The sequence below is a fragment of the Danio rerio genome, chromosome 5 (assembly GCF_049306965.1).
Source record: "Danio rerio strain Tuebingen ecotype United States chromosome 5, GRCz12tu, whole genome shotgun sequence".
NCBI classification, from domain to species: Eukaryota; Metazoa; Chordata; class Actinopteri; order Cypriniformes; family Danionidae; genus Danio; species Danio rerio.
The window spans coordinates 64517374-64544417 of NC_133180.1; the positions used below are offsets into that span (position 1 = coordinate 64517374).

Below are 27044 nucleotides of genomic sequence, written 5' to 3' on the forward strand. Positions count from 1 at the left end.
CGTTGCCTGCCTGACTACTGTTCTTAATAAAACTGGATGTGGATCCTCACCTCTATTATCCCAGACCCTTAGGTGACAGATATGCTTATTGACATGCTCTCTCTCTATATAGACAATCCATAAAATAGTTAGTACTTGTAATTAAAAGTTTAATTTTCAAATACTTTTTAACACCTGAAAAGTAGACAGTATAGCAGCATTTTAGACAACACATAACTCAAAATATCCAAACACTACTTGAAAATAACCAGGACAGTTGGAGTAGGAACAGACTGATAATCCTCAAAGCAACATTAAGTTATTGACATTCATAGTGTGGAAAATATCATGTATATACTTACTTTATATTGCGTATTTTATTTGTGTTCAGCAGAAGAAAAAATTCATAAAGGTTGGAAACAAGTGGATGATGTTGACGTCTGTGTTTTTGCAGAAGTTGCAAAGTCTTTAGTTGCATACTGTAGGTTGTGGACGCATAAAATCTGTCTGTTTTCTCTACCAGCCACATTTTCAGACTGCAGAACTTAAAGGTCTAAATAATATGTAAACCATTTTCATTCTGTTTTCACTTTTATTGATTTGGACATGGCGAAGCAGTGGCACAGTAGGTAGTGCTGTTGCCTCACAGCAAGAAGGTTGCTGGGTTGCTGGTTCGAACCTCAGCTTAGTTGGCATTTCTGTGTGGAGTTTGCATGTTCTCTCTGTGTTCGCGAGGGTTCCCTCCGGGTGCTCCGGTTCCCTCCGGGTGCTCCGGTTTCCCCCAAAATCCAAAGACATGCGGTACAGGTGAATTGGGTAGGCTAATTTGTCCGTAGTGTATGAGTGCATGTGTGAATGTGTGTGTGGATGTTTCCCAGAGATAGGTTGCAGCTGGAAGGGCATCCGATTCCGCTGCGTAAAAATGTGCTAGATAAGTTGGTGGTTCATTCCGCTGTGGCGACCCCTGATTAATAAAGGGACTAAGCCAACAAGAAAATGAATGATTGAATGAATGAATGAATGAATGAAACGATGCCATGAAGAATATCGGAAGGTTGTTAAATTAGATTTCAAATAAGTCCAGTAGGTGGCAACAGACATGTAGAGTCCAAATCATTTGCAAATTACACTTTTAATACTTATATCTGGCGAGGCAGTGGCGCAGTAGGTAGTGCTGTCGCCTCACAGCAAGAAGGTCACTGGGTCGCTGGTTCGAACCTCGGCTCAGTTGGCGTTTCTGTGTGGAAAAAGACATGCGGTACAGGTAGGCTAAATTGTCCGTAGTGTAAGAGTGTGTGTGTGAATGTGTGTGTGGAATAAGCCGACAAGAAAATCGATGAATGTACAAATGAATGTACAAATGAATGAATCAATGAATGAAAGAATGAAAGAATGAATGAATGAATGAATGAATGAATGAATGCTTATATCAGTAATCAACCAACTTGAAGAGTGAGTGAAGATTGTACAATAGCATAATGTGTTTTAAAATGAGAACGGGAACAAATACATAATATAAAGGAGAAAGAATAAAAAAGTAGCAGAACAGTACAGTAATTCAAAAGTTTATAAATTTACATCCTGTCCAAGGTTATTTACATCTTGTTTTCAAAGAATAATAAAATGTAAATTAAACATTTTATACATAACTGCTTGTCTTTAATGGTTTCTTTAAAAAATAGACAGCACATTTGTGTTTCAAAAACATGAAAAAGAAAAGAAGTAAGAAGGAAAGTCAAATAGGTTTGGAAAGCATGAATGTTAGCCAAACTTTAGTCATTGTTCCTCACCTACTCCTAATATAAAAGGATTTACCTTGTCAGTTAGAGCACACATTCCTGATTGAGGACCTCCCAAAGGTGTATCACAGGGAAGGGCTGTTATTTTATAAGCGCCTAGATAAACCGGTTATGTGTGCCCAGTGATTGGCTCAATCATTCAGTTCATTCCTGATTGTCTGGTTTCAGCTTTACTGTTATTTTATAATTTCCCATGCAACAGTTACATATAGAACACTCTTCATTCATACAAGGGAATTCTAAAGGACAAAATGCTGGCCTTACTTTTCATCTTGGGGGTGTTGTGTCCCCTAACCTTTGCAGGTAAAAAGAATATTTTTTTCTGTACATCACCTAAATTTGTGCAATAAATTATGTTGGCATGCATGTTACAATTATATATATATATATATATATATATATATATATATATATATATATATATATATATATAGATAGATAGATAGATAGATAGATAGATAGATAGATAGATAGATAGATAGATAGATAGATAGATAGATAGATAGATAGATAGATAGATAGATAGATAGATAGATAGATATAGATATATTTATTTATTATTATTAATTTCTTTTTTTTTTTTTAGAAATACCAATCAGTTTGCTGAATCCCAACACTGATGGGGTGCTGGCGAGTACATTCCCCAACTCTTTTCTACTCCAAATGCCTGACTGCTCAATTTATGGAAACCAAAGTGTTTTACTGCTGTACACAGAAGCGCCCACCAATCTAAACAGTATGCATCACTTTGTATACTGATTGTGTTTTGTAATATTCCAGTGGTTATATAGCCTCATGACAGCATCATGATTTGCTTGTTGTGCAGATACAGTGAATTTCACCGTTCAGCCTTGTCCTGTTAGTCAGTCGTGGTACCTTCTGGGAAACCTCAAAAATGGCACAACATACAGGTAAGAATATATATGTGTGTGTGTGTGTGTGTGTGTTTGTGTGTTTGGGGGGGGGGGGGGGGGGGTTAATTAACTGTAATATGTGCAGGGATGGGCCAAAATGCATTGAAATGTTAAAATAAAATACCACATACCTCCTTTTTAGGTGTATCAAAATAAACTAAAATTACAGCAGCCACAAATTTATTTAAATAAAGTTCGGTATTTTTGTATTATGAAAATGCTACAAAATACTTTTACAAGTATGCATGAACCTTTTTCCCAAACCTTCCATGAATAGGCCTATTCTATCAATCCCTTGTTCCTGATAAACGTGTAGCAAATTTGATAGCAACAGCTTTTCTCTGAGCAAGTTTAACAGATTCTCTGCCACCTCGTTCATCTCTGCTCCTGTACATGAGTAGCCATCTGCACATTTTTTACTTGTTTTTGTTTATTAGGTATATTTTTTGTGAAAAAAAAAACATACAGAAAGCCCTGTTTAACGCAGATAGTAAGTTAGAATGTAGTATTTTATCTGTTGATTATGTTTCCACCCATTGTGAAAACTGATATAATCTTGGTAAAAGAATTTTTCAACCTCTTAAAAAATTAAATATTTAAAAAATATGTATAAAGTGTTAATACATTTTTATTTTTTACAAAATCTTTCGTAAATCTAGTTTTATGGAACTATTCAATAAGCCTACTTAACGTAATTCATGATTTCTGAAAACTAGAAATTCCAGTTTTAGTAATTTCCATATAGACCATTTCGATGTGGTCATGTCATTGGCCCATGAACATTTCCTGCTTGTTATCAAGCTATTTTATAACTCAATGTTAAAACCGCTATCGTGTATTATTTATCAATATACGGCTCTTTTTAGATTCTTGAGAGCTATAGAAATTCATTCATTCATTTTCTTTTCAGCTTAGTCCCTTTATTAATCCAGGGTCGCCACAGCGGAATGAACCGCCAACTTATCCAGTAAGCGGATGCCCTTCTAGCCGCAACCCATCTCTGAGAAAGTGTAACGAAGTGGCTGACACAGAGGGATCCATTTGCAGTATTTTTATTAAACACAGTTTAATAACAAATAGCACACAGATGTTGTGCATGTGCAAACTCGCATCAAACACAGTAGTATATCGTTGTTGGGCTGGCGCCAGGTAAACACAGGATGAGTATGCAGGCATGGATCAGAGGCAGGCGGCTAGTATCAGAGTCGGTAAGCAGGCTAGAGTTCAGAGGCAGGCGGCGAGGATCAAAGTCGTGATACAGGCTGAAGTACAAGGCAGGCGACAGGCAGGACTGGGTGAGTAAACGAAGCAGGATCACAACGGGAAGGCAGACAAGGATGAGAAACGCTCAGTAGTGTTAGCTGGGGCAGAACAAGACTTTGCAATGAAGCAGCGTGTGTGTGCTGCTTATATGTGTGTGGGGAGTGATTACTGGATGCGCTTCAGGTGTGTCTGCAATCAGTGTAAGTGGATGACGTAATGTCAATAGTCCGGTGATGATGACCTCTGCTGGCCAGTGAGGGGAACGACTGGGACCGAGTCGGTGACAGAGCCCCCTTCCTGCGAACGGCTCCTGAAGTGAGGGGCGTCACGATGCCGGGAACTACCACGGGGACGAGAGGCCGGCATTTCCGTATGTAGACGATGAAACTCACTTAGCAGAGTTGGGTCAAGGATGTCCTTGCGGTTGATCCACGATTGTTCCTCCGGGCCGTACCCCTCCCAGTCGATTAGGTCTTGTAGATGTCCCCCCTGGCGTCTGGACCTCAGGATCACACGGATCTGGTACGCCCCCTCTCCATCGATGATGATTGGTTGGGGACCCTGATCACCGGCTGCCACCTCCCTATCCACCTCGGCTGGACCAGCAGCTGGCTTGAGCAGTGATACATGGAAGGTAGGAGAGATGCGATATTGATTAGGCAGGTTTTGTCTATAGGATACAGGTGTAATTTGACAATCAATCGTGAATGGACCAACGTACCTTGGACTGAGCTTTTTGCAGGGGAGTTTAAGACGAAGGTCTTTAGTGGATAGCCAAACCCATTGTCCAGGAGTGTAAGTGGGACTGGGGCGGCGATGACAGTTGGCCTGCTCCTTAAATCTTCGAACAGCATGGGAGAGATGTGTATGGGCTGCGATCTAAGTTGTCTCACACTGTTGAAACCAGTGATTGAGGGCTGGGAGTTCGGATAGTTCGCCAGACCATGGGAACAGGGGGGGTTAAAAGCCTAGGATGACTTGAAAGGGCGTTAGGCCAGTGGCTGCTTTCCACAAGGAGTTTTGGGCGTATTCAGCCCACATCAGAAAACGACACCAATTTGCTTGATGTTGATGTCAGTAAGTTCTTAGGAATCTTCCAATTTGCTGATCCAGCCGCTCTACCTGACCATTGGACTGGGATGATAGCCGGAAGTTAGGCTGATATTGACGTCAAGGTTTTTGAAGAATGCAGACCATACTCTTGAGGTAAATTGGGGACCTCTGTCAGACACGATATCTTTTGGAAGTCTATAGAATCGAAAAACTTGGTTGCATAGGAGCTCAGCGGTTTCTAATGCTGTGGGAAGCTTAGGTATGGGGATCAGCCTGCAAGCCTTGGAAAAGCAATCGATAACGGAGAGTATGGTAGTGTGACCCATAAAAGGGAAAGATCGGTGATAAAGTCAATGGCGATGTGTGACCAAGGGCGACGGGGAACCTCAAGAGGCTGTAGAAGGCCGGCTGGACTTTGACGGGAGTGCCTGTTCATGTTACGGGTGTACAATTCTTCACAAAGTTAATAACGCCCTTTCTCACGTCGGGCCACCAGTAGTGATTGAGAATGAGATCAAGGTTGCCTGCGATGCCTGGATGACCGGAACTGGGGTTAGTATGAACCTTTTCAACTAGTTTGCACCTGAGTGGTGGTGGGACGAAGACCTTATCAGCTGGACAGTTGGACGGAAGAGGATGTTCAGCTGTGGATTGAGCGATTTTAGCCTCTATATCACAAGAGATGGGTGCGAAAATCATAGAGTCGAGTATAATGGGTTGCTCATCTTCAATTTTGGGATCCTCTTCAGACTGACTTTATAACCAAAAGTTCTCGATTTCCTACATCGTAGTTTCTTTCGGCTGAGTTTAACTTTCGGGAAAAGAAAGCACACGGGTGAAGCTTGTTGGATGTGGCTTGCTTCTGAGATAATACAGCGCCTATGCCTGTATTGGAGGCGTCAATTTCAAGGGTGAAAGGGAGCTTTGGATCAGGGTGACAGAGGATGGGTGCTGAGGATAATCGGGTCTTCAGGAGATTAAATGCTCTTTCGGCATCTGGATTCCACTTGAGTCTGGGGTTGCTTGATTTAACCAGGGAGGTGAGTGGTGCAGCTACTGAACTGAAGTTGCGAATGAACCTTCTATAAAAATTCGCTAATCCCAGGAAGCGATGCATCTCTTTCACAGTTTTCAATCTTGGACAATTCAACACAGCATTTACCTTGCTTTCATCCATAGCGACTCCATCTGTGCTAATTATGTACCCCAGGAAGGATGTGCACGTCTGGTGAAACTCGCATTTGCATAACTTGGCATAAAGCTGGTTCTTGATTAGCCTCTGGAGGACAGCTCGCACGTGATTATGGTGGTCTTCAAGCGTCTCTGAGTAGACTAGAATGTCATCAATATGCACAATGACCCATTGATTCAACATGTCCTGAAATACCTCGTTGCCAGGCCGAAGAGCATCATCCAGTATTCATAGTGCCCGGTGGTCGTTGAAAACCCGGTTTTCCTCTCGTCGCCCCGCCTGATGCGTATGAGGTTATAAGCACTGCGAAGATCAAGCTTGGTAAAGTATTTGGCTGAGCGTAATTGTTCCAGAGCAGCAGGGACTAGAGGCAAAGGATACCTGTACTTCACTGTTATTTCGTTCAAACCTCTGTAGTCGATGCATGGGCCTTGTACTCATCGGGAATCATAGAAATCTCAGAGGTATCAGGGCAGGTAACCATATTATTGAGCTGAACAGGCACGATAGAACACAAACAATTTTCAATACATGAATCGCTCTATTTTGTGATCTCACCAGTTTTCCATGAAATGAATGGGTTATGTGCCTGCAGCCACGGTAAACCAAGAATAATGGGATGTTGCGGGGATTTGGTGACTAGCAGATCCAATTCTTCCTTATGAAGAGAGCCAGTTTGTAATGATAGAGGAACTGTGCGGTAAGTGATCTTTCCATCCCCTAGGGGGCGTCGGCTACTGCCGTGACTGCTAGGGGTAAAAATCACAGGAAGTTAGTGGGATGTTGTTATTGTGAGCGAAAGCCTCATCCATGAAGCTGAGTCAACTAAGACGACAGTGTTAATATTGGTGTTCCTGTAACATATCACAATGTGGACAACCATAGCGCTTTTATTAATGGCAAGAACTGAGGTTGCACTAACCGATTCTGGTTTGGAAGGAGGCTTATTGGACATTTGAGCTTCGTATGACCACCAAGACCGCAATACAGGCAGAGGTTACTCTTAATGCATCTCTCACGCTCTTCCGGGGACAGATGGGCTCGACCCAGTTGCATGGGTTCACCTGAACTGGAGGAAACTGGAGTGGATTCCTGGCTGGGACAGGAGAGAGCGACAGGTGAGTGTTTTTGGGTGCGAAGCAGATTATCCAGCCTGATTGAAAGTTTAATAAGTTGGTCGAGTGATTTGCCATCATCTCTGCACGCTAATTCGGTCTGTAATTCAGGGTTCAATGCTATGCGGTAGAGAGTCTTTAAAGGATCGTCAGCCCAGCCAATTTGTGCAGCCAAAGTGTGAAAATTGAGGACTGTACTCCGCCGCTGGTTGATAATTTTGCTGGATAGATAAGAATTCTTCGCCTGCGTTTCGACCTCCCTCGGGATGATCGAAGACCACACAAAATCGCTGGAGAAACTCTTTGAATGTTGGGAAAGTGGGGGTGTTATTCGGCCAGACTGCAGTAGCCCAATCCAGGGCTTTTCCAGAGAGCAACGAGCAAACAAAGGCGATCTTGCTGTTTTCATCAGTAAAAATATGGGGTTGTTGTGCGACAAACAGCTTGCCCTGGAGCAAAAAACCTTTACAATTGGAAGGGTTACCATAGAACTTGTCAGGGAATGCCAGACGGGGACTGGTATGATGAGGAGTAAAGGTTACCGGAGGTTGATGAGTTGATTAACTGGCGGTGGGTTGCGCTGGGGTAAAAACTTTCAAATTTCGCATGGTACTCACAAGTTCCTCCGTTAGCTGCGTGAGATGAGCAAGCTGTTGCTGGTGGGTCGCTAGAACTTGAGCTTGGGTTGTGAGTTCGTTGGAAAGGACCTGCAGGGCTGCGGGATCCATGTCTGGCGAAGTCTTCTGTAGTGAAGTGGCTGACACAGAGGGATCCATTTGCAGTATTTTTATTAAACACAGTTTAATAACAAATAGCACAGAGATGTTGTGCGTGTGCAAACTCACATCAAACACAGTAGTATATCATTGTTGTGGTGGCGGCAGTTAAACACAGGATGAGTATGCACCTTTGTTTTGTTTACTTCCCTCAACATAAAAACATGGAATCTCAAAAGTACAAAAAATTGAGTTATCACTTTTTGTAAATAAACTCTTCATATATATCCTGCTCATGCTATATAACCGGAGTCTGACTAGTCTGTATAGACTAAATTGCTGTATTATTAAATATTAGTGCATCATACATAGTCCCTTTAACACCTTTAGGCAGATTTCCTCTTTATTGACTATACCACTGCCAATTTAAACAGCTGTGAATTATTGTAAGTATCGCCATGATGTGATGCATAATTTCCTTCCATAGTCTAAGCATTATCCACCTTCTTTAATATAAATCAATTTTCTGTTTTGATCTAATTCTTGGCAAATAACTGAAAAAGCTCCAATTAGAGGCCGCATACAGTATTTGTCATCATGTAGACTTCTTACAAAGTATTTTCCATTATTTTCCAGTATTTCCATTATTTTCAAAATACAAAAATACAAGACACTAAAGTATTTTGATTATAGGTGGGTATTGATAATGTTTTAAATCTAGATGAATCTCACTGTAATCTTGAAATTAATCTACATTAATCTAGATTAAAATGGCTCATTTAAATTCTGCAAAAGGCATTAAGAATATGTGTGCCTGGTGCCGCATTAGGACAGGGGCTCATCTCCTGTTTCCAAAATGCATCACAAATTGCTTGAGAAACTGTTCTACTATGATAATTGGGGATGTTCAATAAGATGTACTTGTTTTTACTAACGGTTTATTCATTTAAACATTAATTTTAAACTGTAGGCCTACATAAGCTCAAAACAGCGATTTTTGATAACTAAAGTCAAAACTGAACTAAACAGAAATGGAATTAAGATGTGGAGTGGGCATATAGTATAGTGACATTATTAAAGTAAACACCGCAGTCATACTAGTACCGTCATGTAGGAGTTTTCACTGTATTTTCCAACAAGATCCATACATGCGGCTGTCAGTAAAGGACCGCACAAAAACGCGAAATGCAGAAGTTTTTTTCTTTCCATTTGACGTGTTATTAAATTCCATAACACTCTCACCAGTCCTTACCTTACTCCTCATTGCGTCTAATACCCAAGTTTGTCACAGGGCATGAATGAAATGTTCATGAGTTAAAGTGAAACTGCTAAACTGTAGTTAAGTCAGCCAAAATGACAGGAAACTCTTACATGAAAGCACTTCACGTAAACACCTTAATTATATAATTGCCAATAAGGCAAATAACTAGATAACAGATGTCCATGTAAACAAAGTCAGAAGTAAGTGAAAGATCCAGAAGGACATCTTGCTGATTTGATTCAGAAGGACACTTTTTTTTGTTAGACGGCTCACCGATCAGGTATACATCCGTGCTAAAATATCAAGGTGAAAGTCATCATAGCTTGCATAGAATAGACCCAGCTCCGAACCGAACTTTGAGAATAGATTAACGAATAAAATAGATTTTTTTTTTTAATCCCGCGATAAGTCTCGAGTTAACACAGCACGGTAACGCTGATAACGGCCCACTACTAATTTTATTACAAAATATTAACCCACTTTCATTAACCCCATCAAATCTAAATTACAAAATACTATTTTGCATTTAAAATAACTATTTCAAATACATGTATCATAAATACTGCCATCCCTGAGTATAAGACATTTAAAAATACAGGTAGCTTAAATTATCTCAAACCTGGACGTTGACAATTCTTAGAATTCACAAGTTTCATTCAATTCAGAGCAAATGCATAAATTAACATTAACACGTGAACTTACAACTTAAAGAAAAGGCAGAATTGGAGGGAAAACACAGCGTTAATGCATATTTGTTTTAAAAAGTATCATTTGTGAGATATAAACTGAAAGAGTCATAATTGTGAATCTATTCTGATTCTATATACTGAAATATCATGAGAATTGTGAGTCAGACTTACAAGACAAACTGTCAGAGATATTGTGAAATATGAAATCACAGTCGCTAGAGCAGGGGTGTCCAATCTTGGTCCTGGAGGGCCGGTATCCTGCATAGCTTAGCTCCAACTTCCTTCAACACACTGACCTGGAAGTTTTAGTATACCAAGGAAGAGCTTGATTAGCTGGTTCAGGTGTGTTTAATTGAGGTTGTAACTAAAATATGTTGGACACTGGCCCTCCAGGACAGAGTTTGGACACCCTTGCACTAGATATAAAACTTAGAATTATTAGAAATAGTCAGGACTGCAACTATTTTTTACAAGTGTGTATATATTTTTATTTTAATTTGGCATTTTTATGTGTATCGTTGTTTTTAGAAAATGATGTGGGCTTTCATAAACTTTCTGGCAACAAATGTTTTGTTGCAATTTTGATTCTATGTTTTAAAAAATATTAATATGACAAACTCTATAGATAAATATAGATATACATTTATATTAGGCAAAAGTCAGAACTGTGAGTGTATAGTTGTTTCTGGAATTTATTTTTCTCACAATTTCAAAGCTTAAAAATAGATAGAAACTAGCTTCTATGGAGACTTTATAGGGATCCACTATTTAAAAAAACATTAGTATAAAAACCCATATGAGATTTATATCTGTTTATATCTGTTTGTCTCATTATATCAGAGCAGTTACTTGAAGATTAACCAATAAACTCAAATGTTATTCTCCTTCAGCATGTCTTATAAAATTGGAAATGACACAAGCTCAGTTTTGACTAATACAACTACCAATGGTAAGGGCTTTGCATTAATAAAAAAGATTTTAAATAAGTGTCTTGTAATATAGGCCTATGATAGTAATTTAATTAGTCTTTTTTTTTTTCAGTCAATGATTACCAGCAGATTGACACTGGTCTTCGGGCACGCAGTGGAGCAATGGTGGTGATCACTGTCATCCTGTCTCTGGCCATGGTGTTCCTCCTGGTTGGCATTATTCTCGTCTTCTTCTTCTTCTCTGGCTGAGCTGAACATGATCAATATTTTATCAAGTTATTTCTTTTTTTTTAAGAATAGACATGTATTTCAAATAAACTGAAATCTCAGAGACAGGACAACCACAGAATTCTAATGCTGCGACACATTTTAATTAAATAAATCATGTTGTTTGATATAGATTTCAAGACTTGTTTTTTTTTACACATAAATGCATTTCTATGCCATAACTGGCAAAATAATTTGAACTGAAAAGTTTATCTGTACAGGAGAGACAGTTTATTTAAAGAAATCATGGTTTTACATTAAAAATATGGCTATTGTAGGTAAATCATGGTATATACAACACAAAGCTTAAAAAATTAGTGAGTTTCACAAGTCATTTTCATCATTTTTACAGGTCACAAAAAATGTTGTTTGTCTGCTAACTAGAAAAATAGCATTTGTGTAAAACAAAGGTTCTCAATCCTGGGCATGAGGACCCACATTGAGAAACACTGGTGTAAAACAAAGAGATGCAGGTAGTGAGGAAAATATAAAGTCAAATTTCCAGCACATTCAGTTAGAAGTCGTTCAGCGAAAAGGGACACAATCCAATTAAGTTTTAAATATAGAGATTATGACTTTGATTTCATGCAGCAGGGCTCCAAATCTTTTATGAACCCACACAGAGTATTTTTTTTTTTACTCTTTCAGCTAAAAATATATAGCAACGAGAAAAAAAAAAAAAAAAACTTGCTCATTGATTACATTAAATACTTTGCCTTCAGAGACAGCATTCAAAGGGAGGAAGGCGTCAATAAAGGGTCAGAATCCAAATACTGCACCACTTAAATCACTGGAGCTTTTTTCTTTTGATTGAATTTAGAAGTTATCATATGTCCTTCACTGCTTTTCATATCCCACAATCCAGTGAATTTCTTTTCGGTAACACTTTATTTTGATTGTCCATTTGAGTATTAGTAGACTGTATGCCTAATATCTGTTGATAACGATCCTTCAACACACATTTAACTGGCTATAAGAAACTTTGCAAGTACATGTCAACATACACTAACCCTAACCCCAACCTAACAGTTTAATTATAATCTATTGAGAATTAGTTGGCATGTAAATGCAATGTAACTTAAATTCAACAAACGAACCATCAAAATAAAGTTTGATCTTTTCTGACAGTTGACCTAAAAATTAGTAGTAATAATTAGTAGCTGTAATTAGTTTTGTAGTGAGAATATATTCCCTTAGTTATCACGAAAGTCTCTACAGCTGAAAAGAACATAATTAAATTGTATTGTTAGTTTGTTTGTTTGTTTGTTTGTTTACACGTTTTATTGTCCCCAATGGGGAAATTTGTCTTGGACCCTAGGCCCACATTTGCATACACCGAACAAAAACAGACGACACAAACATTTAATCAACACAAATATTACATATTTAAAAGTCTAACTGACAAATAACATTTGAATAGTTTCATCAAGAATTGATAGCTCATAGGACAATTCCAATGATTACCTTTTCCCAATGATTCTCATTGCTGACTTCAAAACCACCAAACCTTCAAAGATTGGCTTTAGATTGAACTATTTCCATACCAGGCAGTAAATCCATAACGTATTATGCTTTCAATCTTTGTAAAATAAAGTCTTAACTTTTTGCTGTACCACAAAAACTCAGTAAAAAAAATGCAATCTGACCTGAGTTATGCTGCCTCAGAAGTCTGTCTAAAATCAGTTTGAGCCTGGTGCCTTCATGCTGCCTGCAAAGGCACTGCCTAAAAACAAGGCAACAAGTTAAGCTGCCAAAGATTTTTAAAGCTGCCATTGTTTTCTAAAAGAGTAATATGGACCATGCGAATCGGCTTCATGACGAGTTACATTTTGCCATGTTTTCTAACTCTTAGGAGTAGGCAAAACCAGTGCAAATCACCACAAAAAAGCTGGTCGTTTTATAACACACCTAGTACTAAAATAATCCAAAAATAATAATACAAAAAAACATCTTACAAACACTATGAGAAATTTTTGAATCGTTGTGATCAGCGAAAGCTTGTCGAATACTGTTGAATCCTAATGAAGCTTAATGATTACCACCTGTGGAAATTAACCACAACATCGCATATCTTTCTTAATACTATAATAACCATATATCGTTGGATAAAAGAGATTATAAGTTAGCGAACGTTTTGCTGAATGTTTTTTCATAGTCGATAAAATGTTTTTACAACTTCAGTCTAAAAGCAAGTTTCTCGAACTTCATTTAACCAGCGGCTTACACGACTGGGATATGAATGAGGAAATAAAGCTGACGACGACGACCGATCAATTTTACCACGGTAAATTAACCCATTGAGTGATTGCGTTAGAAGTGTGTGTGATTTCCAGTTGTCTGAATGAAGTGTGTGGCCTTGTCAGATGAGAAGCGGACTGACCAGTATTTGGCGCAGTGGCATTACGCCAGAATCTCGAGAAGATCCTCTTTACCAGCCGCGCACAGGAGCCTCGAACTCCCCCACAGAGGTGTGTGTCTGTTGGCTAAAATCACTGCACCACCTCTGCAGTTTATCATACACAAATCACCCAAAGCAATTTCTTCCTTATGTCAGAGGATTTAATTTTTATAATGAGGCGCAAATATGATGGTTCACTTACGAAGATTGTTTATTTATTTAGGCTTTTAATTAATAAATATTTAATTTTTCTTTGAAAGTTTCTATATTTTGTAGTGAATTTAATCTGTGAGTGTTCAATTTGTTTGTTTCTATTTGAATTCTATTTATATATTTTAGCTTTTATTTGAGTGTTTTTATTTTGGTCATTTAGTTTGAAACGAGCTTTATAAATATATTACTTAAAAAAATCAGTTATTGTTTAAATGCTTTATTTTTTTGTATATGTAATAATATGGTTTTAAATTGTATTAATTAACTTTAGTTTATTTTTATACTTATTTAGTTGTGTTATATTTATGTATTTCATTTATTTAGTTTTGTTGTTGTTGTTTCCTATTTTATTTTTATCATTTGTAAATATTTTGGTTAGCTGTAAACTATAAACTATATGTATAAAACTCTGTTTTAGGCCTTCAAGAATTACAAATTATCCTGTAAAATCGCACTGGATTCTCTAAGAAAGAATATAAGAATGCTGTTTGCACATTTTCTAGTTTTGTTTAATCCCCCTAAACATCTTGTTACTGTGCACTTCAAACATTGTATTTTCATTGTTTCTTGCCATTTTTGTCCTCTAAAGATCCTGAAATCCAGCCAAATCTATGGTTGATGGTGAATCCTAGTTTAGCTTGCCCCATAAAATACCCTAGTAACCTACCAAAAATGACAACCCCACCAAAACCAGCAGTGCCAAGAAGCAGCACACCTGTTTCCGACCCGCCGCTGCTGCCTGACGAGACCTGTCTGAATGAGTCTGTGCAGGACACCTCTGTCTCCAGCGAATACCAGGTGTGTTTTTAAATGCACAAACACACCCAGAACTCCATAAAATCAGCTTCTTGAAATAACCATATAGCTGAATTAAAAATGATTTGCCTCCTGTAAATGTCTTTTTCTTTAAATATTTCCACATTAAAATTGGACAGAGCAAAGAATTAAAAACAGTATTTTCGATAATATTTTTTCCTCTGTAGAAAGTCTTATTTGTTTTATTTCAGCTAGGATGAAAGCAGTTTTTAATGGGTTTTTAAGCTATTTTAAGGTCTATATTATTTGCTCCCTTAAGCAATCTTTTTTTCTTTCTACAGAAAAAATCATTGTGGCTTGCCTAATTACCCTAATTTGCCTAGTTAAACTTATTAACCTTTAAATTGCACGTGCGTTGGAATAGAAGTGTCTTGAAAAATATTATTTACTGTCATCATGGCAAAGATGCAAAAAATCACGTTATTAGAAATGAGTTATTAAAACTATTATGTTTAGAAATGTTGAAAAAAAATCTTTCCATTAAACAGAAACTGGGGGAAAAATAAACAGAGGGACTGATAATTCAGGAGGGCTAATAATTTTGACTTCAACTGCAAATCAATAAATCACAAGTAAACCATGTTTAAAATATTTTAATAATAAATCATAATTATTTAACTTGCCAGGCTTTATGTTAGTTATTGTTTTTATCATTACAGCTTTATTTAATGGTTTGGTACTAATTTTTATAAGTAAGTTGTACATTTTCAATTTTGTTTGTAAAAAGGTTAGATCAGTTTAAAGTTTTGTTTTATGCAGATTGTGTCAAGGATGAAGTAAAATACTTTAAAGTGAAATAAAATGATACCACTAGGTATTCTTTTAAAACATGATAAGGATTGAATTGTAGTTGCACATATTTTCATTCCACATAATTGTTTACCCCCCAGAAAATAAGGTCATGTTGATATTATGTTTTGGAGATTAAATCAAATAATCTCAATAAATAATACAATCTTTCTTTCAACTTAATACTTTTAACAATCCATTCTTTCAGTTGCAAACAATAAAGAAAATACAGGTTTCAAATCACCCTCGATGCTGAATAAATGTTACTGTGCGGTGAAACCGTAAACACAGCCATCACTACATTACACTCGTTCACTGACAAAAAGCTTATATTTATTTATTTATTTATTTTACATTATTCCGAGACTGTAATTTTGTAAAGTAGCTAATTAATTTGACAGTAACTATTAATATTACAGTTTGGCAGTAACTTGCCCAATACTGCATTGTAAAAATAATGGATTTATTAGATAATGAGTAGTGTGGATTTTTTAAAATGTATTTAGTATAATTTTTTAGAAGGCTTGTTTACACACTTGCCTCTATTTAGTTTGATTTTATAGTTCAAATTTAGTATTTATTTCGATTTTGTTTTATATTTAGAGTTTAGAGTTTGATTTTTTAAATAATTATATTTTAGCTATTGATAATATTATTTATTATATTTTATTTCTGAAATTAGCATTTCTATTCATTTCATTTGTTTTATTTAATTATATTTTGAATTGTTTAGTTTTGCTTATTTTACTCATTTGATTTGGTTTTATTTTCTTTTTTTGCATATATGTGTTTCTCTAATATTATAATTCTATAATTCATTCATTTATTCATTCATTTATTTTTCTTTGGTTTAGTCCCTTTATTCATCTAGGGGTCACCACAGCGGAATGAACTGCCCTTTATTATTATTATCAATATTATTATTATTATTATTATTATTATTATTATTATTATGTGGGGACGTAGTGTCGCAGTGGGTAGCGCTGTCACCTCACAGCAAGGAGGTTGCTGGTTCGAGTCCCGGCTGGGTCAGTTGGCATTTCTGTGTGGAGTTTGCATGTTCTCCCTATGTTCACATGCGTTTCCTCCAGGTTTCCCCCACAATACCAAAGACATGTTGTATAGGTGAATTGGGTAAGCTAAATTGGCTGTATAGTATATGGGTGTTTCCCATTGACGGGTTGCAGCTAGAAGGGCATCCGCTGCGTAAAACATTTGCTGGATAAGTTGGCGGTTCATTCCGCTGTGGCAACCACTGATTAATAAAGGAACTAAGCCGAAAAGAAGAAGGACAACTTAATTGTTTTATGTTCCATTCATTTAAAAGCAGTCAAGCTAACTTAATAGGTTGGTTAAGACAACATAAAGGAATTATGTGGAATCACAGTGTAGCTAGTCTATAATGCATCCCCACTATGTCACCTCAGCTGACAGATGAAGATGACGCTTCGTCTGTGGATGTGCCAATCTGCCGGAAGGTGAAGGGCACTCGTAAGGGAAGGACCCCGAAGGCAAACACTCGTAGGCTGGGTTTGACTCAGAGCCGACGTCTCCAGAGAGCCCTGCAGGACAGCATGAGCCTGAAGAGCGGCGTCTGGCCTCGACCTCCTGTCAACTACTGCATCCTCATCGCCATGGCCCTCAGCAGCAGCCGCAGCGGCAGCCTCAACGTCCAGCAGATCTACAACTTCACCAGGTCTCCGAGCGCTCCATACACAAACACACACATATGCTTACACATAAACACTAAACTAAGGGGATTAAACAGAGATCCAGGGTACAGTGGAGTGTGTGTGTGAATAATAATTGAAGAAAACCTTTCACGTTTTTTATATTTAGATCATTTATTATATTTGTATTCGAATCAAACAATAATCAAAGTTAAGTTAAATCAATTTATTATTATTTCTAATTTGTAAAATATGTTGTTGTTGTAGTTTATTCAATTGTTTGTTCTTTTATTTATTTATTTAAAAATAATTTGCCATTTAAGCATTTTAACTGGTCCCCCAATTAATATAATATAATATTACAATATTTAATATTTATTATAATGTTTCATATTATAATAAAATAAAAACTCAATCTTTTGAAAAGAATGAAATGTGTACATTATAATTAATAAATTCACTTTGGATTTTACTTTATTTATGTTTTTTTATATTTATGTTAATATATTTAATAAAATTATTATAATAATTAAAACCAAATGTTTGGTTAATTTTAATTCAAATAAAACAATTCCGTTTCATAATACTTTTTTAAAGGAGGACAAACATACTTTAAAAATAAATAACTTTGTATTTTTAATAATATTTATTATTATTATTATTATTATTATTATTATTAAATTATTATTTAACCTTATTTGTAGGATAGTTGAGAAATGTATTTGGTCTTATTTTATATTAATTATTATTTAAATATAATACTATTACTATACTAATATATTAAAATAGGATATTATTACTATACTAATATTTAAATAGGTAAGTAAATGAATATAAAATACAATTCATATGAATTAAACAATCAATACAGATAAAATGTAACAGTTGTACAAGTTGTGGGTGTGCATAAATAGTTTTAATCATCATTTATTTAAATTTCATTTTTAATACAGTGTAAAAACACAAAAAATTGTTATAAAAAAAAATCACCAATTAATTCCCTGCCTCTGATCATTCTTTTTTTCTGCTCTGTCTTTCTAGAGAGCACTTCCCCTTTTTTCTGACTGCTCCGGACGGGTGGAAGAACACAATCCGCCATAATCTTTGCTTCAGCAACAGCTTCAAGAAGACACCGCAGCAGGTCTCTGGAGATGGAAAGAGGAAGTCCTGTCTGTGGCACCTGACGCTGGATGGCCGGCAGAGACTGAGAGACGAGATCCACACTCTGACTGAGGACTCCTTTAGGTTACTCAGGAGGAGTATGAACTACCCCGGTCAGTCTTTAGCAAACACACACACACACACACACACACACACACACACACACACACACACACACACACACACACACACACACACACACACACACACACACACACACACACAAGCACACAGCTGATGCTGAACTCATTTCACTCTACACACAATCTCTGTCTTACAGATATGATTCCAGCCTTGTTAGAGCTGTGATCCACCAATCACATCATCAGGCTGGAGAACTGAACCTGCCAACGTTTTTTTCCCCTTCACAAGCTTGTGAATGTTTGCATCTTTTCCTCTATTATTATTATTATTATTATTATTATTATTATTATTATTATTATTACTATTATTGTTATGTAATTTTTTTTTGTGTCTGTTTTCATTTCCTCTGTGATTTAAATGCCTTATAAAATAAATATAAATGCATCAACATGTTATTGTAGTTTGTGTTTTGTTAATGTAGCCAAAAAGGAGTGGTCTATGTGCATATGTGTGTGTTTTATTAATGTGTTCTTAGGATTTAGTGTCTTTAACTTTTATACCTGTTGTTTCTGTCACTTTTGATTTAGTTATTGCTGATAATAATAATATTTTTCCAGAGCATCAAACCAGATATAATGATTTCCAAAAGCTTGTGTGTGTGTGTGTGTGTGTGTGTGTGTGTGTGTGTGTGTGTGTGGAATGTAGATGCGCTGTTTGAAGGTAGTGTTTAAGTTTCAAATAGAATAGTTCACCCGAAAAGTTCCTTATTTAATTGAAATCAGTAGATCTAAACTTTATGATTTTTTTTCTTCTAAATAAACACAAAACAAGAGCTGTGTCCCAAACTCTGTACTTATGCACTATTCTTCACCATTTTGTAGTATAAATGGAATACAGTAAGTAGTGCATTCACACTTAAAATTTAAAATGTGTGGATTATTGAGCATTTTTGCTCACAACAGTTGCAGATTTGCTCACAAAGAAGCTGATGATGAAGGGGAGGAGTTATCGGTTCTAATGTTGGACTAATTTTCCAATGGGGATGATTGTGCCACTTCCTGATATTCTATGTGTTAGTTCACGGGTGTCAAAGCCAGTTCCTGGAGGGCCGCAGCCCTAAACCGATCCAACCCTAGCTGCTTCTTAGATTGCATAATTCTGCATATGTCGCTGCGAAACGGGGAAAATTAAACAAGATAATTAGACTTTTTAAAAGTGAGCTATTGTTCTATATTTTAAATTTTTGTCCAGAGAGGTCATGTTTTGATCCTCGATTGGTCTCATGCAGTCAAGTGATGTGATTTCGCAGGTCAGAGTTCACCAAGTTTGAACTTTGCAACGCAGCAAACTGCAAAACTTGTTGCACAAGCTTGCGTTTCCGGTTTGACGCAGTTGTGTGTGTTATATGGGAGTCTATGGGTAGTGATGCAGCTTGCATCATAAAGGCTGCATCCAGATACTATTGGCAGCTTTACAGCTGTACGCACTGTGTGTACCTACCCTGAGAGGGCTAGAATTAATGCCGCTTTTTATTTATTTATTTAAGACACAATTTAAATAGATTATTATACAGGATACACTACAGCTGCCTGCTTTTCCACTATCATGCCAAAATCATTCTAAGAACAGTTCGGTATGGTTATGGTTGTTTCTCCACTGACCCTGGAACGGCATGTTACGATTGCAAACCATTCTCGGCCTGGAATTTTCCGTGCTGAACTTTGCCAACAGATCCTGTGTGTTGACGTCGTGGCTCTGTTGCCAAGCTACCACAGCTAGCTTAGCGGAAGCGCGCTAGTTATCAGACATCCACAAGTGAACAACACAAAATTTAATATAAAAAATTATACAGGTCTAAACAATACAGTTTAAAAAGGGTTTTGAAACCATAGAGCAGTCTCACTGGCCCACCACATTCTTATGAACATATTTTATTTATTAAAGTTATTTCATTGACTTGGATAAAACTATATATAATAAAAAATTATTAACCCGTTATCTAAAATCTTAAAATAATAAAATAGCCTATTTTATTTGTGGCTAGAGCTTGATTAATTTGATTAATATCCTAGGCAATAAGACCTTTACTTTGCCTGACTGAGTGTGAGTTTATTGCATGCAGCGCTGTATTTGGCACAAAAACTCGCTCTGATCTGGGCGAGAACTTTACCAACAGCTACATGCACTACTGAAAGACTTTTTTTTCTGCTGCACATTGAATAAACACATGCTTAACATCATCGATGTCCACAATCCACAACATCCTATATTAATGAAACACAAACTGTCAATAACGACAAGGAAATAACTGCATTTCAGTCAAGCCAGAAGGCTTGTTTTAATGCCGGCTATACCACCTGAAGGACAGTTTCGGCATGTGATGTCGGCCATCACCAAAGAAAGTCAAATCTTCCTTTACTTTTTTGGACTTTTATTTGAAAGCTTTACTGGCACTGTAGCTGTCCAATGTACTGTTGTATGGTTTAAATTATAGAAAATATAAGCACCAATAAACATGTCAAATTAATGAGTTAAAATAAATAAATATCGATAGTTAAATGCCAGTATTGTTTTTCCTCAAAAAAAAAAAAAACACAAAAAAACAAGATGATTAGACATTTAAAAAAAGTGAGCGATTGCTTCATTTTTTTAATTTCTGTACAGAGAGGTCATGTTTTGATACTGAAGTCTATGGGGAGAACAGTGCAGTATATGTGACCGCAGCTTTACCTGTAGGTTTTCAACAAGCCTGCTGAATTATTTAGTAAGTGTGTGTTCAAACTAAACACTGCAGAGCTCCCTGCTGAAAAATCCAGCTTAAACCAGCCTAGGCTGGTTGGCTGGTTTTAGCTGGTTGACCAGGCTGGTTTTAGAGGGGTTTTGGCCATTTTCAGGCTGGTTTCCAGCCATTTCCAGCCTGGTCTTAGCTGGTCAGGCTGGAAAATTACCAGCCAAATCAAGCTGAAGCCAGCTTGACCGGCCTGGTTTAAGCTGGATATAGCTGGTTTTGGCTGGACTCCCAGCTTGGCTAGGCAGGTCAAGCTGGTTTTAGCTGGTCATCTCCCAGCCTGACCAGCTAAGACCAGGCTGGAAATGGCTGGAAACCAGCCTGGAAATGGCCAAAACTCCTGCGAGGAATTAAAAAACAATGGCAATATCCAGTGTTAAAAGCAGGGGAGGAATTAGCGAGTACAGAAGAAGGAAAAGCAGAAATGATTGCAAAAGAAATTGTTAAAGTATATAGTTCAAATAATTTGACAGAAAAGGGACTGAGAAGTAGAAAAAGAACAAAAGCAAAATATCCAGGCATAAGTGATAAAAAAGAGAAAACAGATAGTTCAATGGATGCTCCGTTTACTTTAGGAGAACTGAAGAGGGCATTAGAAACATTTCAGGCAACAGCACCAGGTAAAGATAATATATGCTATGAGATGGTAAAACATTTAGATGTATTAGCTATGAGTAAGTTGCTAGGATTGTATAATAAGGTATGGGAGGAAGGAAAAATTCCTATGAGCTGGAAAGAGGCTATTATTATTCCTATTAGAAAACCAGGAAAGGACGCTACAAATCCAAGTAATTATAGACCAATAGCACTTACTTCTCACATTGGAAAAATTATGGAAAGAATGATAACAGAAAGACTAAACCATTATGTAGAAAGCAGAGGTTTTATATCAATGTATCAAAGTGGATTCAGAAGAGGAAGAAGTACTATGGATCCTATAGTTTATTTAGAAACAGAAATTAGAAAAGCTCAGGTAAACAAAGAGGTAGTATTGGCAGTATTTATTGATATATAGAGAAGGCATATGATATGGTATGGAAAGAAGGAGTATTGATTAAATTAAACAAATTAGGAATTACAGGAAGAATATTTAACTGGATAAAAGACTTTATTTGGAAGAATTATTCAAGTTAGAATAGGTAAGGTATTATCAAAAAGATATGTGGTAGAGAATGGAACCCCACAAGGGAGTGTAATAAGCCCAATTCTCTTTACAATAATGATAAATGACATATTTTCCAATATTCAAAGTGATATCGGACGGTCACTGTTTGCAGATGACGGAGCTCTGTGGAAGAGAGGAAGGAATGTTAAACATGTTAAACAAAAGATACAAGAAGCTGTAAAGTTAGTGGAGGAATGGTCATATTCATGGGGTTTCAAGTTATCAGTTGAAAAGACAAAAACTGTATTATTTACTAGGAAAAAAATCTGCGACATAGAAATTAATATGTATGGACAGAAACTGGAGCAGGTAAAGTCATTTAAATTTTTGGGAATGTGGCTTGATACAAAACTAACTTGGAATGAACATATTAACCAGCTAGTTAACAAATGCAAAAAAGTATTAAATATAATGAGGTGTCTGTCTGGAACTGAATAGGGAGCGAGTAGAAATGCGTTAAGAAACATATATGTAGCATTGGTTCGATCAGTATTAGACTATGGGTGTTTCATATATGGAAGAGCTTCTAAGTCTAATCTGCAAAAAATAGAAGTTATACAAGCCCAGGCATTAAGAATATGTTGTGGAGCTTATAAAACTACTCCAATCTCAGCACTTCATGTAGAAATGGGAGAAATACCACTGGAGCTAAGAAGGAAACAAATAATGATGAATTATTGGATAAATCTACAAGGGCAGGAAATAAATAGTAATCCAGCAAAAAGAATTCTTATTCCAAGATGGGAATATGAAAAAAACAAAACTCTCTTTTTTGGAAGAGATAGCATGGAAGTAGCTAAAGAGATGGAATTAATTGATAAAGGCTTTAACAAAACAGTACCAATAGCAACAACACCACCATGGTTATATCCTTTAGGATTAGTTGATTTGGAATTACTTAGCAATAGCCAGGACTATAGAAACATCGCTAATATGTCTGGAATAATTGAAGATAAAATTATGACAAAATATAAAAAATATACAGAAATATACACAGATGGGTCAGTAAATTTGGATTTGGGCAGAACAGGGTTTGGTGTATTTGTACCAAAATTAGACATATCAATTAAGAAAAGAACAACCAATTACCTAACAATATATACAGTAGAACTGATGGCTATAATTGCTGCGCTTTATTGGATAGAGGAAAGTGGATTAAAGAAAGTAGTTATATGTTCAGATTCCTATTCAGCATTAAGATCAATCAAGTCAATGACATCAAAGAACAGACAGGATTGCATATATGAAATATATGAAATTTTATTTAGACTTCAGAGAGCAAATATTAGAACAGTATTTATGTGGATTCCAGCACATATAGGAATTAAAGGAAATGAAACAGCAGATTTTTTAGCTAAGGAAGCATGCAAACTAGACGAAATTATGAATATCTTGTTAAGTAAAACAGAAGCAAAAGTTATAGTGAAGAAGAATATATTAAAACAGTGGCAGTATAATTGGGATAGGGATATAACGGGTAGACATTACTATAGATTACAAGAGAAAGTAGGAAATTGGAGGAAAGGTAAAGGAAATAATAAAATAGAAGGAATAATAACACAGTTAAAAATGGGACACACAGGCTTAAATAAAACATTACATTTAATAGGAAAACATCCAACTGGATTGTGTGATGATTGTCAGGAGGAGGAATCAGTTGAACATGTTTTATGTTGCTGCAAGAAATTCATAATAGAAAGAGAAATATTAAAGAAAGAAATTATAAAACAAAACTTTTCAGAAATCAGCGTAAAAATTATACTTGGAAACGATAACAATGATAGTTTAGTAAAATATCTAAGGAAAACAGGATTAATTAACAGGATTTAAAAGAATATAGATGTAGGTAAAAAAAAATTATTTTTTATTTTATTATTATTATTTTTTTATTAGGCAATAGTATCCTTGAAGCCAATAGTATGATCCTGCACAACTGGAGTAGCTGCACTCTCAGGACCGCATTTTTAGGACCGCATTTTTAGGACCCTAGTTTTTTGCGGAAGCGCCACCTACCGGATTGGATGACATAGTGAAACTGCATTTCTAGGACCCGTTTTCAGGCATTTTTTCCAGAGGTTAAAGTGTAAAACGCCTGCTTTAAATAACAATTTTAAAATGAAACAAATGAATTTACACCTAAAATATAAATGAATAAATAGAGTTTAGTGCCTTAAAAGTCTTAAATTCCTTGAAAAATACTGTATATTGATGAACCCGTTACATTGAACTAATTGGCTCAGTATTAGGGAAAATAAATTGAAATCAAATGGGATCAGCATTTGCAGTTACTAATTTAATACCAGGTTGTAAAGGTTGTAGAGAGTCAAGACACAAGAATGATTCAAGAATGTACATTTATATAAATATCCACACAGTCTTTCTGTATTAATGCAATTCAACCACAAAAATGACCCCACTGTTTATTCAGTTGCTGCATTCAATTTTTTATTCCTGTGAATGAGAGAGAAGAAGAGAGTTCAAGTATATGTATGTATGTATGTATATATATATATATATATATATATATATATATATATATATATATATATATATATGTATATATATATACATACATACACACAGTAGGGTAAATAAATATTCAACACATTTCCAATTGTCTCAGAAAACATATTTCTAAAGGTGCTATTGACCTGAAAACCAAAGAAAAAAATATATGAATAGAAAACAAATCTAATTACTTTACAAATTGTTATCAACATCTGGTGAAAATTTCATGTCAACAGCACCTTTATAAATATGTTTTCTGAGAAAAATGGAAACGTGTTGAATATTCAATTCAATTTCAATTAATTTCATCTTTATTTCTAAAGCACTTTTACAATGTAGATTGTGTCAAAGCAGCTTAACATTTATTAAATTCAGTTCAGTTCAGTGTGGTTTAGTTTTCACTGCTGAAAGTCCAAACACTGAAAAGCAAATCCATCGATGCACAGTTCCACAAGTCCTAAACCAAGCAAACCAATGGCGACAGTGGAGGAACAAAACTTTACCAATTGATGAAAGTGAAGGAATAAACCTTGAGAGAAACCAGGCTCAGTTGGGCACAACCATTTCTCTTCTGGCCACACTTCACGTGTAGAGCTGCAGTCTAAGCGCTGGAGGCTGAAGAACACTGGGCATCCATCGTGGAGAAGCTGCTGGTGTGAGTAGGGCACCAGCGGGTTTTCAGGCTGGACCACAGGATCAATGTGGGCACTCATCTGTCGCTGGGGTCTTTCATTAATCAGTATCATGCTCTCCACTTCTCCATGACCACCACTGCATCTGCTCATGATACGGTCTGGTCCAGGATTATGGATACATCTAGAAGTCCTCTATGGTGGCATCATCTCTTCACAGGTCACGATCTCTAGAGGCCTCTAGATAAATATCCCCAGGTGGAAATAGGGAACAAGGAAAATAATTAGCGCAGCTGCTGTTCAGAGTGTATTTAAACAAAAGATATTAAATATCAAGACAAAAATGAAGTGCTATGAGATAAAATAGCAGTTTTATAAATAAACATGAAACGCACATGATTATTTATAACAAAATGTCTGGTGCATTAAGACAGCAAGAGTGTGTCCTCCAGGTGGTTTGTCAATCCCACTCACCCGCATAGAGCACATGGGGCAGCACAGTGGTTAGCACCGTCGCCTCACAGCAAGAAGGTTGCTGGTTCAAGCCCCGGCTGGGCCAGTGGTCATTTCTGTGTGGAGTTTGCATGTTCTCCCCATGTTCAAGTATATAAGTGTAAATGGGTGTTTCCCAGTACTGGGTTGCGCCTGGAAGAGTATCCACTGTGTAAAACATATGCTGCATAAGTTGGCGGTTCATTCTGCTGTGGCAACCCCTGATAAATAAAGGGACTAAGTCGAAAAGAAAAATGAATGTATATAGATATTCTTGAATATGTAAAATCATGTATATAAACTCAAAAGGTTAATCAATTGTTATGCAATTAAATTTAGATTAATATTTAATATAAGTGGTATAATAACAAACATTTGCTTTACAGTGTTAGCTATAATATATATACACACACACACACATATATATACACACAGAGATATATATATATATATATATATATATATATATATATATATATATATATATATATATATATATATATATATATATATATATATATATATGCACTGTTGGGAGAACCAAACAGGAAACCTTACTGCCAACTCCATATTTTTTAGTATATAAGAGCAATACCCACCTATTGAATGGTCTCTCTTCTTTCGTCAGTTGTTTGTCAATCTGTCTGTTAAATTCTTTTACTTCACTGCAATGGAGAACAATCACTGTTGAGTTAACATATATACCAGTAACAAAAAGGCTCTTTGAGCATTGTGCAAAATTAACCATATTCTGACCTGTAATGATAGCCGTTACCAGAAAGAAAGACCTGCTCAGCATCATCCAAAGACCAGCTCCTCAAGACACCCAGAGCATGTACGATGTCCTATGAAACAAATAAAATAAAATCATTTAAATATGGACTAAAATACCACCACAGAACAGCAAATCATTTTACTTGGGTTCATAAATGAGTAGCACCCACCATGCAGTTTATATACTTATTTGGCCAGACATTCCTCTGGAAAATGAACACCACAGATAAGCTGCACTTCTTCATAGATATGCTATAAACTCAAGAACACAGCTAGCATTTGTAACTGTATTTATAAACTGCTTATCAATGTCTATTAAATGTAGAGTTAATGCTAAACAAATAAAATATTAATAAATTAACTAGTTATTAAATGCT

General features: G+C 36.2%; 2 protein-coding genes across 2 annotated transcripts; both read left to right on the forward strand.

The window, feature by feature from the left end:
- The first annotated feature begins 2052 nt into the window (after positions 1-2052).
- upk2 (uroplakin 2) lies at positions 2053-11185 on the forward strand. Its single transcript, NM_001135982.1, is given in 5 exon segments — positions 2053-2081; positions 2365-2514; positions 2605-2689; positions 10872-10930; positions 11023-11185. Coding segments are annotated over 4 exon segments (354 nt in total). The 5' UTR covers positions 2053-2081; positions 2365-2441; the 3' UTR covers positions 11160-11185.
- Positions 11186-13293: 2108 nt separating this feature from the next.
- Positions 13294-18756, forward strand: foxr1 (forkhead box R1). Its single transcript, NM_001103124.1, is given in 6 exon segments — positions 13294-13461; positions 13541-13645; positions 14378-14586; positions 16821-17089; positions 18105-18337; positions 18505-18756. Coding segments are annotated over 6 exon segments (966 nt in total). The 5' UTR covers positions 13294-13340; the 3' UTR covers positions 18534-18756.
- The last annotated feature ends 8288 nt before the right edge of the window (positions 18757-27044 follow it).